The 17,591-nt window shown below is 39.2% G+C and overlaps 1 protein-coding gene across 1 annotated transcript; it reads left to right on the top strand.

The window, feature by feature from the left end:
• The first annotated feature begins 13,855 nt into the window (after positions 1-13,855).
• Positions 13,856-17,591, top strand: LOC113440361 (uncharacterized). The gene is made up of 2 exons (XM_026706741.2): positions 13,856-15,966; positions 17,202-17,591. The coding sequence occupies exon 1, from the start codon at positions 15,022-15,024 to the stop codon at positions 15,919-15,921; it is 900 nt and encodes a 299-aa protein (XP_026562526.2). The 5' UTR covers positions 13,856-15,021; the 3' UTR covers positions 15,922-15,966; positions 17,202-17,591.

Below are 17,591 nucleotides of genomic sequence, written 5' to 3'. Positions count from 1 at the left end.
GGACCTTGAGCTGGATGGGTTTTTGATCAGGCCCAGCACGCTTCTTATAGAGTTCTAATTGTATCTGCCAAACTTAATTGGATTGTGCACAGATACGAGGCACATAACTTACTGTAGTACAATGCAATTTATATTATATAGGACTTTAATCTAGGGTAGGGGAAAAGGCCAGATGATTTTTATAAGCAAGAGAAGTGGTGAACGCCCATGTTGACTTTGTCTTTCTCACAAGTAACATAAAAGGAGACAATGGAGGACAGAAGGAGGAACCAAAATTTGTGTGCTTCTGGAGAAAGAGATTAGAGGCGGAATTACAGCTATATACTGTAATGCTGACTGGGTTGGAAAAGTTCCTGAATACATCTTCAACACCATAATTTCTAAATTGGATTTTGTAAATTTGGTTGAAAACCACACCCTTAATTATGAATTGCTAAAGGGTGATTAAAATGACTCTGGAACTTTCTTCCTAGTTTGTGAACTTTTGGTTATCCCCAATAAGTGCATTGGTCTGTTCTAATCAGCAGACATAATAACCTGCATATATTGTTTGAGGTAAACTTACAGGAAAAAAAAGTTTTATACACTTTTTAGAGTGAAATCATAAGTACAATTAGTTATGTATTTATAATGGCATACATTATAAATCATGTAAACGGTGTGCCAGAAAGCTCTTTCAAATACTTAAGAGCGGATTGCCAACATCACAAAAAATCAGCACAGAGATAATCTCACAACTGCTCTAATTCCACAAAGCCAGCAATTTGAAAATTAAGCAGCACTCCTTGTGGAAATGCCCAAGACCTGTAATAATATTCCTCGTGTTACAATTTACTAGTGAAATGCTATAAAACTTAGAAAATAAAAATACTTATGAGACTAAAAATGATTGGTTAAGGGCAAAACACAGCAACAATACAGAAAGTCAGTTGAAAATCAGGGGAAGGTGGAATATCTTTCCTGGATTAGCATATTCCTTTTCTGATTTTTAATTTTAATTATTTAATTATTTAAGATTTATTTATTATTTTAGATTGGTCTGTCTGTGTGTCTATGCCTGCCTGCCTGCCTGCCTGCCTGCCTGCCTGCCTGCCTGCCTGCCTGCCTGCCTATCTATCTATCTATCTATCTATCTATCTATCTATCTATCTATCTATCTATCTAATCCACCTATATCTGTCTCTTCATCATCATCATCTATTGATTACTTGTCTGTCTGTGTGTCTATCATCTCTCCCTCCCTCCCTCCTTCGCTCCTTCCCTCTATCTATCTCCATACCTAATCCTCCTACTTACCTCCCATTCTAGGTTGGGCTGAGAGAGAATGACTGGCTCAAAGTCCCTCAGACAGCTTCCATGTCTCAGGCTGGATTATGACTCACATCTCCAGCATTCTAATCCAACATATTCACCATCACACAAGACCGGGTCTCAATTGATGGGGTGGGATGGGAGTGGGGAATTCTTATTCCAAAGATAGTTTAGCGGATATACTATGGAGTAGGAAGGGATAACTAACAAGAAGATCATCTAGATAGGTTTATGGAAAACATTCCAATGTCAAGACTTACATTGTGTCTGATTTTTTTAAAAAAATATAGTCGGCTAAAGGTATATAAGCTGTGATTCTGCTTTTGCCCAGGTCTGCTCAGCAAATTGCCAATGCTTTGCTTGGGAGCCCAGTATCTGTAGTAATTTTTGCATGCCTAATAAAATTATGTTCAAAGTTATTTGCTTGCTTTAAGTGAACCAGGTTTTGCCCACAGCACAATTTTGGCTGAAATAATCAGTGGAAAAATATGGGTACAAGCAGGCTACATTTACATTTGTGACACTGCAGAATGCTAACCCTGACCACAATGTCTGCAGTGACTTTGATTTCCATTTTTTTGTCTTTGTAGTGTTTGTGTCTGCATGGGATAGCTGTAATACTGGCTTTAAATCCAAAGGTGCTTTTTCAAAAGGCAAATGGACTTAGTTTTTCCTTGAAGATGTTTTACTTCTCATCCAAGAAGCTTTTTTAGTTCTGATGAATGGTGGAGGATAGAAGGATTTACATTCCTTGCAGTCATCTGGTCACTAGGACTCTTTATGAGAGTCATTGAGGACATTTGGAGTAAACCTTTGAAATGGTTGTTCCAAAGATACTTTGAAGAAGCAACTTTAGGGACACCCATGACCTGGGTGACTGAGAATCTCCACAGATGGTGGCTTTAAACGATAGGGTACACTTTAAAAAGTTGATTATGTTAAAGCCGACACATTTCAAATTATTGATAAAAAAATGTACTGTACGTGGCAGAGCTGTTAGGAAAGTACATAATTTCTGCTAAGTACATAATTTCTTAAATAACTCAGTGAATACATCAGGGTTTCAAGCAATCAGAATAGAACTGGAAGGGACCTTGGAGGTCATCTAATCCAACCCCCTGCTCAAGCAGGAGGCCCTATACCATTTCAGATATGTGGTTGTCCAGTCTCTTCTTAAAAATCTCAGGTGATAAGCACCTACAATTTCTGAATGTAAGCTGTTCCACTGGTTAATTGTCCTCACCGTTAGGAAGTTTATCCTTAATTCCAACTTATTTCTCTCCTTGATTAGTTTCCATCTACTGCAGGGGTGGGATTCAAATTTTTTAACAACTGGTTCTGTGGGCGTGGCTTAGTTGGTGGACATGGCTTGGTGGTCATGTGACTGGCTGGGCATGGCCAACTCAACATCACTCACATCGAGGCATGCATCTCCTCGCCTAGCCTCTCGTGACTGTGGGGATGCTGCAACAGTCGTAAGTGTGAAAAATGGTTATAAGTCACTTTTTTCAGTGCCGTTGTAATTTTGAATGGTCACTCCACACAAGCAAAGTACCAGCAAAGGAGGAAAAAAAACTCCAGAGAAGTTCCTGAGACAGGAAGTCTAGTCCTGCCAAGAATGTAATAAGGGTTAACTGAGAGGCAGTTTCTGTAAGCAACACCAGAATGTTTCCTTCCTGCCTCCCTTACAGGATTAGGCCAGTAATTTCTTCTAACAACCGGTTCTTGGAACTGCTTAGAATGTTAACAACCAGTTCTAGAGAATAGGTGCAAACCTGTAGAATCTACTGTTTCTTCTCTTGCCTTCTGGTGCTTTGGAAAATAAATTGACCCCCTCTTCTTTGTGGCAGCCCTCAAATTCTGGAATACTGCTATCATGCCACCCCTAGTCCTTCTTTTCTCTAGACTGGCCGTACTCAATTCCTGCAACTGTTCTTCATGTTTTTGTCTCCAGGCCTTTAATCATCTTAGTTGCTCTTCTTTGCACTTTTTCAAAACCCTCAGAAGAACTTGCAATGTGAACTTAGGAAATGTGATCACATCTAGAACAAATGTTCAGAGACCCAGGTAGAAGAAAAAGCATGCAGCTGCTCAAGACAGCTTATCAGCCACTAGTAATACAGCAAATACAAGTTTGAAATACCATTCTTATCTTCAACAGGAAAAAAAATAGGGTGCTTTTGAATGCCTTTTGAAACCTTGTTTTCTTATTCCTTGTTTTGTTGATTTTCATGGTCCTTTGGCATGAAAAAAATAATCAAATATATGTTTGTGAAAGGTGCTTTCATAAGAGACTCAAGTTGATAATACTTGTATTAGGACAACATGTCATTTGCAAAAGGGTGTGCATGTCACTTTCATTTGTTAACTCATACACTAATGCAATTTATGTTTATGCTACTCAATTATGTGGGATAGTACCTGGGGATCTGCGCATTAAGGAAGGAAAGAGATATACAATTTCCACGACAGACAATTCTTGCTTTTCTCCCAGCCTTTTTTCCCCTGGTAATACAGAGATACTTCATAAGATTGAGGGAAAGGAAAAACAATAGAGAGGATGGAGAGATTGGATCTATGAGAGTACTAGAATGTCCTTGGAACATGCTAAGCGTTATTATTGGGAACAGATTGAGATGGTATTTGTTTGTGGAGTCAGCTGGGGTTAAAATTGCTTTAATGTGTCAGCCCTTCAAGGTAGACCAGAGTAGGGAACCAAGGTTATGAATGCTAATACTACTTTTATTATGAGATTACATTAACAGAATCTTACAAGTCTAAATATGTTTCCCCCCACCTCTCTTTATCTTCTTGAGAACTAGGCAGGGTCTTATATGAGGTGCCTTCTCAAATTACATTTTTACTCCATAGTCAGATTTGTCTTTATTTGATCATTGTCCTGATTGTGGATCTTCCTCTTGTTCCTCAAGGTCATTCCTTCTGCTCATTATGCAATGTCCTCTACTTATTTTAGGCCTAAATCTGCAAAACACCATTATATTAAGGTGTTAAGGTTTAGGCGAAGGATGACATTGTGTAATTGTGATGATATATAAATGACTACCTATTTAACACATTTAACACATGGGAAGTCAAATTCCGGTTTAACAAAGAACAAGTATCTGCTTGCATCTTTTGCATTTCCTTTTCCTCTGATTAAGCAAAACTGACCTTGGATTCTTCATTCATTATTTGGCTGGTAAAAAACCATGGAGCTTTAATTACTCCTCCCAGAATAAAGTCAAAGGAGAAATTTCTGCCGAACAATCTAGGAATGGAATTGTCTATGGTCTGTAAACATTGCCTGGCTAGGGAAGGAACAGCTAGACACTTTCAGAAGAGCCTATGCTGTTCATTTGTTAGACATTCAGAACTTGGTTAGAAAATCAGAACTTGGTTAGAAAGTCTGAATTGCTACCTATAAAGAAGAATATTTGTAGCTTAGAGTAGGAGCAAAGTGTCCTGGATGCTCTCTGAGCTTGGCTGTTTTTTTGCAGATGTTTCATTACCCAAACTAAGTAACATCATCATCACTGATTATTATCCTTGGTTTGGTTAGTGAAAAGTCTGCAAGAAAACAACTAAGTTCAGAGAGCACCAAAGACCCCCTCAGTCAGAACTGGGCTTGTCATGTCGACCAGACTATATTAGACTTCTAAACATGTTGTTTTGAGGAGAGAAGCATTTTAAAATTGAGTATCAGGAGCAGTAGGACTTATCACAAATTGAAATTTCCTTGACATACTGAAACACGAAATGGGGCACTAAATGACTATCAAAAGGAATTTTAAGTGTCCTTTGAGAGGTTGGGAAGAAGCAACAATTTTCAGTATAAAATGGAAATTAAGTCAATAAATGCTTGCAAGTAAATATCAGTGGCTTGCTGGGTGCCATCAGACTTCCTAAATGTATTTGCTTAATGTTCCATGAACATCCGATATTTTTCCCTCTATGAAACAACAGAAAGAAAGAGAAGTTTTATTCCACGGAGAACACCCACTAATGAGAGGCTAATCATTTCACTTGGTAGCCATAGTTAATGACAGAGAGCATTGTTTTTAAATCCTCGCCCAGACAATCCACCAATTCATTCTGGTGACAGAGTGCATTTAAAATGTGACTATGCAGCTTTCAAGAGAAAAAAGAATCACCGACAAGCCAATGCATGTTTTTTTCAAAAGTAACCTTCACTAAAATCAGCAGGACTTCTAAATAAGTACCTGAAATCTATGTAGTTTCAAGAACAATGTTTATAATAAGATTTGCTCTTTGTGGAGAGTGGTGCAACAAGCAAAAGCTGTATAATAAATCCCGTTGCTACTCTGGACTTGTAAATGCTCACTAGGATTGCCAGTGAATTAACTGTGTTAATGTCATTTAAAAATTGCTTAGAAAGTAACATAGACTCTTGTAACAAGGAGAAAAATAGTTTCTAGAAAAATGTTTTTCTGGGCTGAAAGAACTTCCCACGTCTATATGTACTATGTCATAAATTCAAACTTCAAACTCTTAGATGACAGAAAGTCTGCTCATTGACAAAACTTCAGTCAGTTGCAAGAGGTCATACACCTCTTGTATTCACAAATATACTATGCTGATACATTACAATATCGTAAGTTTTTGGGAAGAATTCAGTATGTATGAAGGCTAACACTAGCTAAAGAACTGGCAGTTGTGACTTATTGTTTGTTGACAACACATTGTTGTCAACAGTTGATAATACAAACATTGTTGTCAACAGTTGATAATACAAACCACAACAATAATACTTTAGTACAGAACAGAGTTCCTTTCAATCTTTCATTCTGGTCACCTATAGAACAGCATTCTTTATTTGTCAGAACATCAATATTTGGTTTGATTCAGTGGACTCCACAAAGTCAGGCAAAAAGATGTTTATATGTCATGTTTTCAATAAAAAATAAGTGGTGTTTCAACTGCACCATCATGTACATCTTCTTGTCTTTTTAAACCAATTTTATTAAAAAAAAACATTCATTGTAGACTTTGTATAGATAAGTTTAATGAAATATGGGACTCATTTATACAGAATACAGTAGATTAAAAAAGGAAAGCCATATAAATATATTAGAAATGTATACATGAATATTTGCATTACATAAGTATATATACAATTGTAACTATTCATTGTTATGACATGTTTTGTCATACTTCTTTCACTTTTTGTTCTTTTTCTTTCTTTGACAATGTATGCATCTCCATTATTATTTTCTGTTTTGCGTTGTTTTTCTTTTTTTTATTAATTAAAAAGCAATAAAATAAATTTAAAAAGAGTAGCATTCAGCATTCATTGAACCCGATTATCTGAAAGCCACTCTACAAAAGAAATGTTTAGCAAGATTATAAAACATGGTCCTCCAAATATTATTAAATGGTAAGAAGGCAGAATATTCCATGCTACCGAGACCCCTCATCAATCCTGGTTGTCCTTGACCTCACAGTGACCCCCTAAACAATAAAACAAAATGTCTGCTAATGTTTTTCTGCCTTTACTGACACTTTGGCTGAAACTGATTGAACGGTCTTTCACTAATACCAACCACTCAAGTAAAACCATAACAAATTCCCTCAAGATATGAAAATCTATTACATATACACTAACGATTCCCTAGATCCAGACCTGTGACTCAAAACTAACATCTGAACACACAAAAGAGATGAAGATTATTTTATCCCGCAAGGTGAAAATGGCATTTCCTCTGGACTGGGGACTGACTGAGCTCACCCAAGCTCAGCAGCTGAAGGCCAGCAGATCATGTTTGTGCACTTTACTAATAAAGCTTAAACCTTCCTATAAATATATCTAGCTTTGACTTTCAATACATGGCTATCTTCGCTAAGCTGTTCATTTTGCTGTCAAATAAATTTTATAAAGGAAAATATCTGTAGGTCAGGGTTGAAATGAGGGGTCCTTGGTGCTGAGCTTGCTTTTCTTGCAGACGTTTCATTACCCAAACTAGGTAACATTATCAGTGCTTATAAGGAGTGGAGTTTGCTCTCATTTTATATTCTAGTGGCTTGCCATGTCATTGTTGGTGGGAGTGATATTAGATATTATTTAGTTAGGTTCTTTACTGTTGGCTTCAAGAAACTGCCAAAGAAGCCAACAGTAAACAGCCCAACCAATCTAAGAGTTTAAGAACACTTCCACCAACACTGACACGATAAATGTCATGGATTATGGAACTCCAACTCTTTCTATGGGATAATTATATACAAAGGGAGCAGGATTAAAATTTAGGAGTGAATTTTGACAGCTGTAGCTGTTTCCTCCCTTTTAGTAAAAGTATCCCTTTTTTAAATCTAATCATTCTACTAGCTTGGGAAGATTCTTGTGTGATTTCAACGCTTGCATTCTGCATCCTGCATGATCTTAATGAGAGGTGACACTTCATTACTTTTAGGGTGTTGGTTTCTAACGTCTTAACTAAAGCTTAAACTGATTCATTGGTGGAGCTGGGGTGAGACACCATGATCTCATGAATTGGCTGCTTCCACACAATTCATAAAATAAAACGGCCACACCCAACACTCCTGTTCTGTTGCTGTAGCAGCTGCCCAAAGAGTCCTTAACCAGCAATTTACATGCACTCAAGACATCTCCCTCTACAATTATCTAAAAGCCATGCTGGTTCTCTGGGATGCGGCTAATCCATTCATCACTTTCCAGCTGTTCAACCAGCAAGACTTTACAGGACTCTTCAGTAATGAGTTCAGTGGTTCAGTAACCCACATTTGCCTTCCTCCCAGGGTGAGAATCACTAGCACCAATTTTGCACCAGGGAAGAAACTCAGTGTGGTTAATGAATTTAGCACAAGAACAGAACAGAAATGGGTTTTCCCTGTTTAAGTTCTTGTCTTGAACTCATCTATTTAAAGAACCCAAAATTTTTGTTTATTTAAAAAAATTTTTTTTTAGTCCTTTAAAAGAGAAAATGGAATTTGGACAGGTGAGTAAATTAGTCCTCCCATGAGTGTATTTTCCCAAAGAAACAAGATAGGCTACAGATTTGAGACATTTTAACATAGAGGATGCTGATTCAAACAACAAAAGCATTAAGGAGCAAAGCCATTAGTGTCTACAGAAAAGTAGTCTCTTTACAAGACACATTCTTAGACCTCTATGCTCCATTCAAGGCAGCCATTGTATTCAACCAATTCCTTCATTCTGATTAACATGTACTTGCCAGTCAAACTGTTTGCTATTCTGATTAAATGTATACTGTAATTTGCATAAATCTATGCAGGTAGGCCTTGACTTATGACTATAATTGAGCCCAACTTTACATTACTAAGCAAGACAGTTTTTAAGTGGGTTTGCCCCATTTTATGACCTTTCTTGCCACAGTTAAGTGAATGACTGCCATTTTTAACATGGTTGTTAAATGAAATCGGTTTCCCCATTAACTGCCTGTTGTAAGATGCAAAAGGTGATTGATCACATGATCCCAGGATACTGCAACTGTCATAAATACATTCCAGTTGACAAGTGTCCAAATTCTGATTACGTAACCATGGGGAGACTACAATGGTTGTAAATCTGAAAAATGATCATAAGTCGCTTTTTCAGTGCTACTGTAACTTCAAACTAACATTAAGGGAAGGGTTGTAAATCAAGGACTATCTATATAGGGGCTTACATTCTTGGTCATGTTAGAATTATCTATTGCCTCTGATACTGAAATAAACTAATTAATGCATATTTATGTATACATGAGGATCAATGTCAGCTTTTACCTAAAAGACAATTAAAAGTCAATATTAGAAATTCACTGGAGATTTTTGAATACTTGTAGCAACAAAATCAAACTGTATTGATGTTCTTAGGTGCACAGAAGGCTTTTGACAAGTTGAAGCAGACCTTTCTGTTCAGTTTTGTAAGAAATGAACTTTGGAGAGAATTTTATTACATGGGTGGTGACTGATTCACATGTCAAAGAAAGCATAAAAAAATTGTTAATGAGATCCAACAAAATCTTGTGAGATGCAAGAAGCAAAAAGAAAGGGCTACTTTTTGTCTCCTGTTTCTTTTAGCTTCAGTGGAATTGTGAATCAAATAAACTCCAAAATCTTCTCTGCTATTTGGTAATAGATGAGCAAACCTTGTTAAATTGAAGAAGAAGAAAAAGATACTTTGGGGAAAAGACTTCTCATGCTACCTAATATACTATTTCCTTGAACAATCTCTCCAAAACAACAGTACAGTGGCATGATTAATTTATTTCAAAGATGTAGCCCTTTGAAATCCTACTTGAAACCTTACTTCTTGATTTTAAACTGTGTAATTTATTCCTGCTGCTGAAAATGTATCCTCTGCTTTTTCTAGATGAGACACGTATAAAAAGGGATTTTCGCCATGAAGTTGCAGCCACCATTTTAATTTTTTTTATTCTTCATTTACATGAGCCGATGGTCTTTATTTTATAGGACTCTCCAATATTATCATGGAACTCTCTCATACTTTCAGAACTGGAGGCCCTCTCCCTAAGTAATTCTGTAAGATATTAATTCAGCTGCTCACTCCCACACAAACTTTTCTTACTTTATCTTCCAATGAAAAATGCTAACAATCCCTCTGTGTGGTACAGGTAGAGTGAGTGGAAGTTTAGTGTTGGCATAATTTCAATGGGTCACACAGGCAATTATTAATTGGGTGTGTAGTCTCGGGAAGCAAAACCATTCAGTAATGGTGGAATTCCGCAACAAAAATGTGGCTCTCAAGAAAGAAAGATGTTCTTAACAGGATATCTAGAACTGGGTGTGGACAAGTAGGTATGTTCCTGCAAACTTGACCTTTATTCAGCCTTGCCCTGTCTTCATGACGCCTTCTTTATACAAGGCATTCTGATGTACAAAGTTAATTCCAAGCTTCTCCAAAGGGCCTTGATTGTAATCAAGACTATTGATGCCTCAGGTAGTTTGGCAAAAGGGAAGAGGGAAACTTAAAACATTGGTGAAAAACTTAAAACAAAACACCTGCCAACTGCTGTTATCTAGCAAAGCCAGTTGTGTCTAAATTTCAATATGATGAAATGTGCTAGACTTAACTGTGATTAATTTTTGTAGGATTAGATCACTAATTCTAAACACATAAGTAATACAATGGTGGTGGCTAAAATAATGTGTGGAGTATTGACTGTATTTTTACAAAACCCCAAATCAAACGATAGTTTATAAATTATCATGCCTAACACAAAACCAAACAAATCACACTGACAGAGTGTAATGTATGAACAAAACCAACATGTTGAACCAAAATACCGGTTGTTTGTTTTACATTATTAAGTTATGTGAACAGTCTGCAAAGCAAACCAACAGCTTTGACTTCTAATTGCCTAAAACTGAGATTCTTGATTAAAAGTAGTGGAGTGTGGCTCTTACACCATATATATTATAAGCAAGTCATAAAACTGTCTTATTTTAGTGTTCTTGAGAATTAAAATGCAAACAACAGCAAAAAGGACATGGTCACCATGGCCTGTAAGTCATCTCAGTCATGAAGATAACTTTTTCTGAAACCTTTATTTTTATCTAAACCTTTACTTTTTAAGTAACTTTAGATTCTAGATTTAATGGAATAATGATGGTAATGGGTAGAATGGCTGTGAACATTCTTAAAATGATTCCAGAGAAGTGATTTGCACAGCACTTCTCTATTATTCCCTACTACTCCTTAAAAAAATGTATTTTTTTCAATTTCTCATGCAAACACTTGTAAAATTGTAGTTCCTCTAATAAATTGACTATGATGACTCTTACTGTGACAGTTGTAATGGCTAAAATGGCCTCATTCTGCAGCTGTTATAGTTTCCTATTTCTGTGACTCGAGGCTGTGGGGAAAAACATAGTATAACCCTCTCATCTGGCTTCATATAACAGAAAAAGTCCAGATTTGGTCAGATACCTGTTAAAACCAACCAGGCTGGAAGTACATAAACAAAGGAGCAAGTGTTTTTGTTCCCAGATTAGTAATATTGATTAGAAAAGGAGTCCAAGTAGCAACATGAGAATTCTGATGAGTGGCATTTAGTGTAAAATGAGAATCAACTCTCTGGTATTCAAACAATTGTAATCTCACTTTCTCATACACTTAGTGCAGTAAAGAAGCAGAAGGCTCTTTGGAGGGGTGGCAATTTTTAGGTCTATAAAATCTTGGATTATAACTATAAGCCAATTTAACAATGTGGGAAACAACTCTTGCCCTTTACCTTTTTATCCCAGTCAGACCTATGGTTTGGATCTGGACAATACACTAACCCTACAGATAATTTCTTTTATAATATCATGTGACTATGGTCACATGATTTGTCTTCAGTATTCCTAGAAACTAATCCTGCTCCTGACTTGCTGTGCTGGTGGAGAAACTCTGAAAAGCAACATAACTTTCTTTGGCACAATACACCGGGATGCTTTAGCAACTTTCAGTCAAGCTAAGTTGTAGCCACTTTCCAGGTCTTCCCTGAACACAAGGACGGAGCGAAGCGAAGCGAAGCGAAGCGAAGCAAAGCAAAGCAAAGCAAAGCAAAGCAAAGCAAAGCAAAGCAAAGCAAAGCAAAGCAAAGCAAAGCAAAGCAAAGCAAAGCAAAGCAAAACAATCTGGAGGTCTTCTAATCCAGCTCCCTGCTCAAGCATATACCTGTACCTATACCATTTCAGAAAAGGCTGTCCAGTTTCTTCTTAAAAATCTCTGGTGATGAAGCACTTATGATTTCTGCAGGCAAGCTGTTCCAATGGAGAGCAAAATAAAAATGCCTGTCTCAGATTCCCAGCTCTGTGTTCAATTACTGAAGTGAGGCTTCTTATCTATGGCTACTGTACCCAGTGTTTGAGGATATTTCTGGAAAATGCAGAATAGTTGGAACACATTCAGCATAATTTATACGATTAAGAAATGTAACCTTGTAAATGTAGCACACCTTGATCTAATAAAACACATATAAACAGATAACTAGGCTTTGTATTATGGGCATAATTCATTTTATAACGGCGATAGCTATAAAAATGTGTCCTTGAAAGGTTTTCCTTTGCTTTTAAAGCTGATTATGCTCACACATCATACCAAGTCATGTTTCTTTTAGTCATGGATTGTTGCACGGTCCAGTATTGTCTGGGTTTGCAAACATACATGGAGATAGCTAGAGTACATGTATATGTAATGGCCCAGTACTATACTCACATTCGTTGTATGATAGAATATCAGCAGATGTGATTTCTCCCTCTTTCTAAGCTGTAAAAAACAGCTGCTAGTGCTAAAGTATTTTTAGAACTAGGTTAAGACATTTGGACAAAATTGTGCCCCTCTCCCCTCTATATATAGGAATTGACTGGATTAAATCTCATTTCAAGGATGGATATTGGAACACAATCTCCACTGCGTCCGAGTGATGCCTAAGAGAACACAACCTGGGGCACAGTTCTACCCTCCATTCCCTCTCCCATATTTTCTTCACCGTTGGTCACCTGACCACTCCATTCTGCTCATCAGATGGCAAACTTTGCCCCTGCTTTTGAGATAATAGGAACCTTCATTGTGAGTTAGAAAATGGCAGTCCACATGGTCAGTGAAAAAGGAAGTTGGCCAGGGACAGTTAATTGGTTTAATTGATTTATTACAGGTCATTACAGAGAGAATGTGAAAGAATGCAGACCAGCCAGCCTCTACCTTTCGCTTTTCTACAGGAAAGGAAAAGAATGACGCTTATAAGGAAGTCACACGCCGACTCCAGAGTCTATGGACTTAGTCCAGCAGTGAGAATCCCAGAGCTGCAGTTGACTCAGACCCTGTGGGCTTGGCGATAGTTGCATTCCTGAGGCCAGTCATCCTGTGAGCCACAAGTGAGGCAAAGGGGAACAGAAAGCCCAGGATAAACTTGTGGAAAAGGAACAATAGGCTTGAGAAGAGCAAAAAGACAGCAAGGGACACATGTCACACAACAGAAAGACAGGTGTCAGGCTGATCATAGGATTAGAGGAGAGAGGAAATGGCACCAGTTTTGAATATTCTGTGTATATGCAATGGCCCAATTACTATAACTAGTTGGTGAATTTCACTGTCACTAATGATGGGAGAAATTCTTTTCTTTCCCAATTGTTTCTTGCAAACGGATCTTCTGAAATTAAAGCTATGATCCTTTGCATATTTGGTCGGGTGTGGATCCTACTGATTGTTTTTAAAACCCACTGGAAGAAATGGAAACCATAGTATCCTATTGAAAACAACAACTGTGGCGTTGCTAATACACATTTCACAGGACAGAAGCAACAAATCGGCTTCTTGTTCGGTGGGTCAAGATTTATTTCATTATGCACCCCTTTCTCTTGGGTTATGTACGTGTGATAAATTGTGTGTTATGGGTTAGGTGTGCATGATAAAAGGTAGTGCATGATAAAAGGTAGTACAAATCAAACAGAGGTGAGAGTGTGTCGTGTCTGTTCAAGAGCGAACAACTGTGATCTTGACCTCAAAAGTCAGAACAAGGTATAATGCCTGATGAAGAAGGGAGTCGGTTCTGAATTTCTAATGTTTATTTGACACAAAGCTGAGCAAGCTTTTAGCTGAGAAATATTTAGATAACACTCAGGATCCCCCTCCTCATCCTCCTCCCATAAGTCACAGTCACACAATTCTCTTAACCCATTATCTTACTTGACTCAATATACTGAAACCAACCAAACCCACTGGGCTTGTAATCCAGTTACACCCCAAAACACATACAAGGCAAGATTAAAACAAACCAAATTAACCTGTAGCGTGAATGCACCTGCTGGAACGTTTCGGCATCTAGTTGGGTGAACAGGTCAAGAGATACCTAAGCCACACCAGCAGCTTTTTCCTTCTTTTTCTCTAAAGAATGTCTTAAGAATTGTAGAAAATCGCCTTAAGAAATTGCGGAACAGGAGACATGGGAATAAGAATTATTACTCTGGATTAAATAAAATAGGATAAAAGGAAAAGAATGCTACCATATTTCCAGAAGAAACACAATCATAGGATTTACAGGAAAGTGCCCTCCCCCAAAGATGCCGTTAGAGGTAGACAGTTTTTCCATAAGAATACTATTAGTCCTCGACTTACAACAGTGATCATTCAGTTACAATGGCATTGAAGAAAGTGACTTATGACAGTTTTTCATACTTACAACCATTGCAGCATCCTCATTGTCATGTGATTAGAATTCAGACTCTTGACAACTGATTCACATTTGTGTCCGTTGCAGTATGATCACCTTCTGCAACCTTCTGACAAGTAGGTAAGTCAATGGGAAAGGCAGATTCACTTAACAACCGTGTTACTAATTTAACAACTGAACTTAACTGTGGTAAGAAAGGTCGTAAAATGGAGCAAGTTAACAAATGTCTCACTTAGCAACCAAAATTTTGGACTCAATTGTGGTCGCACATTGAAGACTTTGTGTAGTTTTTAGTTCCCTCTCGATCCAGAGTTCTGGGTAGGGGGAAAAAGGTGTTCTGAAATCTGGCATCTCTGCCACATAATTTTATCAGTGCTTCATATGAAGCCCTAATGATATTTGTTAAAAGGAATAATGAACGCCAACCATTGGGGGCCCAAATCCCAAAGGCTTTTTTAAAATTATTATTATTATTTTACTCAGAGCTGTAAGGAAGCGGCGACCAAAAAGAGCTTGGGAGTTTCGGGAAGGAAGGAAAGCAGCCGCAAAACTTCCTTTAATGGGGTGGGCGATCAGAAAGCGAGCGGGAGGGGGTGGGATGCTTCATAAACTTCGCTGCCGAGAAAGGAGCGGCAGGAAGCCGAAAAGACGTCGAGGGAGACCGATCCAGCCGCGCCCCACTTCGCGCGGTCTGAAGGCGGCGGGGCTGAGGGGAGGCGGGGTGGGTTTTGTTCGTGGCTTGACAGGCGAGGGGGCGGCAGGAAGAAAACCCACCGGCATCCAAGCCGGCTCAATCTCGTCTCGCCCTGAAAGGCGGAGGCGGCAAGCACGGGGTGGGGCCTGGGCAGGCCCAACGACCATAAATGGCGCCCATCCGGTTGGTTCGGCCGCAAAGCAGCACGAGCAGCGGCGGCACCCGGCCACTGCAGAGCCGGCATCGTTTTCGCGTGGCGCGGCGGCGGCGGCGGCAGCAGCAGCAACAGCAGCAGCAGCAGCAACAAAGCGAGAGCGGGCCGGGAGCGCGGGCAGCATGAAAGGGCCGTCGGTCGGGCCGGCGTCGGAGGTGATCCGCGAGGGCGAGCTGGAGAAGCGCAGCGACAGCCTCTTCCAGCTGTGGAAGAAGAAGCAGGTGGTGCTGAGCAAGGAGAGCCTGAGCCTCTTCTCGCCCGAGGGCGGCGGCAGCGGCAAGGCCCGCGCCAAGGAGCTGCGCTTCGGCTCCATCCAGAAGGTGGACTGCGTGGAGCGCACCGGCAAGTACGTCTACTTCACCATCGTCACCACGGACCGCAAGGAGATCGACTTTCGGTGCCCGGGCGAGAGCTGCTGGAACGCCTCCATCACCATGGCGCTCATCGACTTCCAGAACAAGCGCGCCATCCAGGACTTCAAGAGCCGGCAGGAGGCCGTCGAGCAGGCGGCGGCGGGCAGTCGGGACCGGCGTTTGGCTCGGGCGCCCTGAGCCCCGCGCCCGGCCAGTCCCCCGCGCCCGACCAGCCTAGCCGAGGTGAGCGATCGCCGCTGTTTTGACCTCTAGTAGTAGGTTGCGTTTCTGATCCTCGGTCTCAACTTCTTTCTTCCTCTTCGTTCCTCATCTGAGAATGTTGGAAGTAAAGCTTCTCCAACAACATGATTGAAATAAAGTTAGGCAATTCCTCTTCTTTTTGAACTTTGGGAAAGCTATGCTCGTTCCCCTCTCTGCTAGGTCTATTGTGGGAGCGGAGACTCATAAGAATTTATATTTAAGGACTGCGGAACTTTGCTCTACATTTGTCTCAGTGTTCAGTCCAGATGAGAAAAATGTTAGCGAAGAGGGGAAGTTTGTAACAATCATAACGACTAAACTATAGCTGTACATACCCGAGATGCACAAGGCAATGAGACACAAAGGGTAACTCTGAGCACGTTCCTAGCTGGAAAGCTACTTGCCTCAAAAGAGTTCATTCATTGGAATAGAGACTGCAACATATTTGAGATTCAAGTGACAGGAACAGGAGGCAGCTACAGAGGAGGAACAGTTTGAAATCTGCTGTGGTGCAGAATTTCTGTCAAAAGGAGTTGCTTGTTTTTTTGCCTGAGTCACTGAAGGAGTAGGGAAGAAATACCCCCAGTCTCCTTGTTTCTCCTACTCTTGTTGTGCTTGGTTTACTGAGACAACACCTGAAGCCAGGAGATACTGGCCTTCCCAAAATTTCTCTGCTGAATACTGCCTTGAATGTTGAGAACATATATAGCCCTCTTTTTATAACCTTTCTGGATGGTGCTACATTTTTGCACTATTATGCTGAGTCATTGGGAGACTTGAAATGATTTCAATAAGTTACTCTCCATTTGTGTATTGGAAAGTTCAGTGAGATTGCAGCAAGCAGCCTTAATCTCTGTGTGTATGAGATTGCCATAGTACTTTGCCTAGAAGTAAATTTTATTGGGCTTGATAATGCTGACTGTGATGAATATGTATTGTGCGAAGTTGCACTGCTTGGTTTGCAAATGCAGACTTTTAAGATCTGTTCCTATTCATAATTTGGAGTAGGTTGCAGTGGAGCTAGTGAATTTATTCTTGAGTGAAAATGAATTTCTAAACACTTTAAAGCCCAGCGCAATATATTGCTTGTGCCTGTCATCAGTTACTGTATTAGTAAATCCTATTCATGCATTAGATTTAAAAAAGGGGAGAAGTACTCGCTGTTTTGCATTTTTTCCTGTATCCCTAACAATTGTCTTTTCTTCTTCTTTCAATAGATTATACATCTGGATAACAAATACACTGCACCAGGACAGGATACCAATGAAGGAAAACAAACGACGCTACTATACCTAGATTTTTTTTTCCAGATGTGATCAGACGGCTAAGCTTCTCCTTAGAGGCATTTATAAACCAAAGAACTTTTTTTTTAAAAAAAAGAAAAAAAGACTTAAGGCAAAGAATAAGGCAAGACACCCAACTTTGCGTTAAAAAAATATTTTTTTTTCTATTTATGAGATGCGAAGAACATGTAGCACCTGCAGGGGTGAAACCATTTAAATTATTTGTAATATCTATATTTGTATTTATTTTGATAAACATTTGTCTTAAATTGCTTTTAGCATTTGAATGTCCATTCCAAATAAAATGCTTTTTTTTTTACTGTA

The sequence above is a fragment of the Pseudonaja textilis genome, chromosome 1 (genome assembly GCF_049901715.1).
Source record: "Pseudonaja textilis isolate UNSWEBS1 chromosome 1, rPseTex1.2, whole genome shotgun sequence".
Taxonomy (NCBI): Eukaryota; Metazoa; Chordata; class Lepidosauria; order Squamata; family Elapidae; genus Pseudonaja; species Pseudonaja textilis.
This window is presented reverse-complemented; position numbering and strand designations above follow the sequence as displayed.

What these genes read in the sequence shown, in the direction of transcription:
- LOC113440361 (XM_026706741.2), top strand. Translation starts at nt 15,022, where the DNA reads ATGGGGTGGGCGATCAGAAAGCGAGCGGGAGGGGGTGGGATGCTTCAT.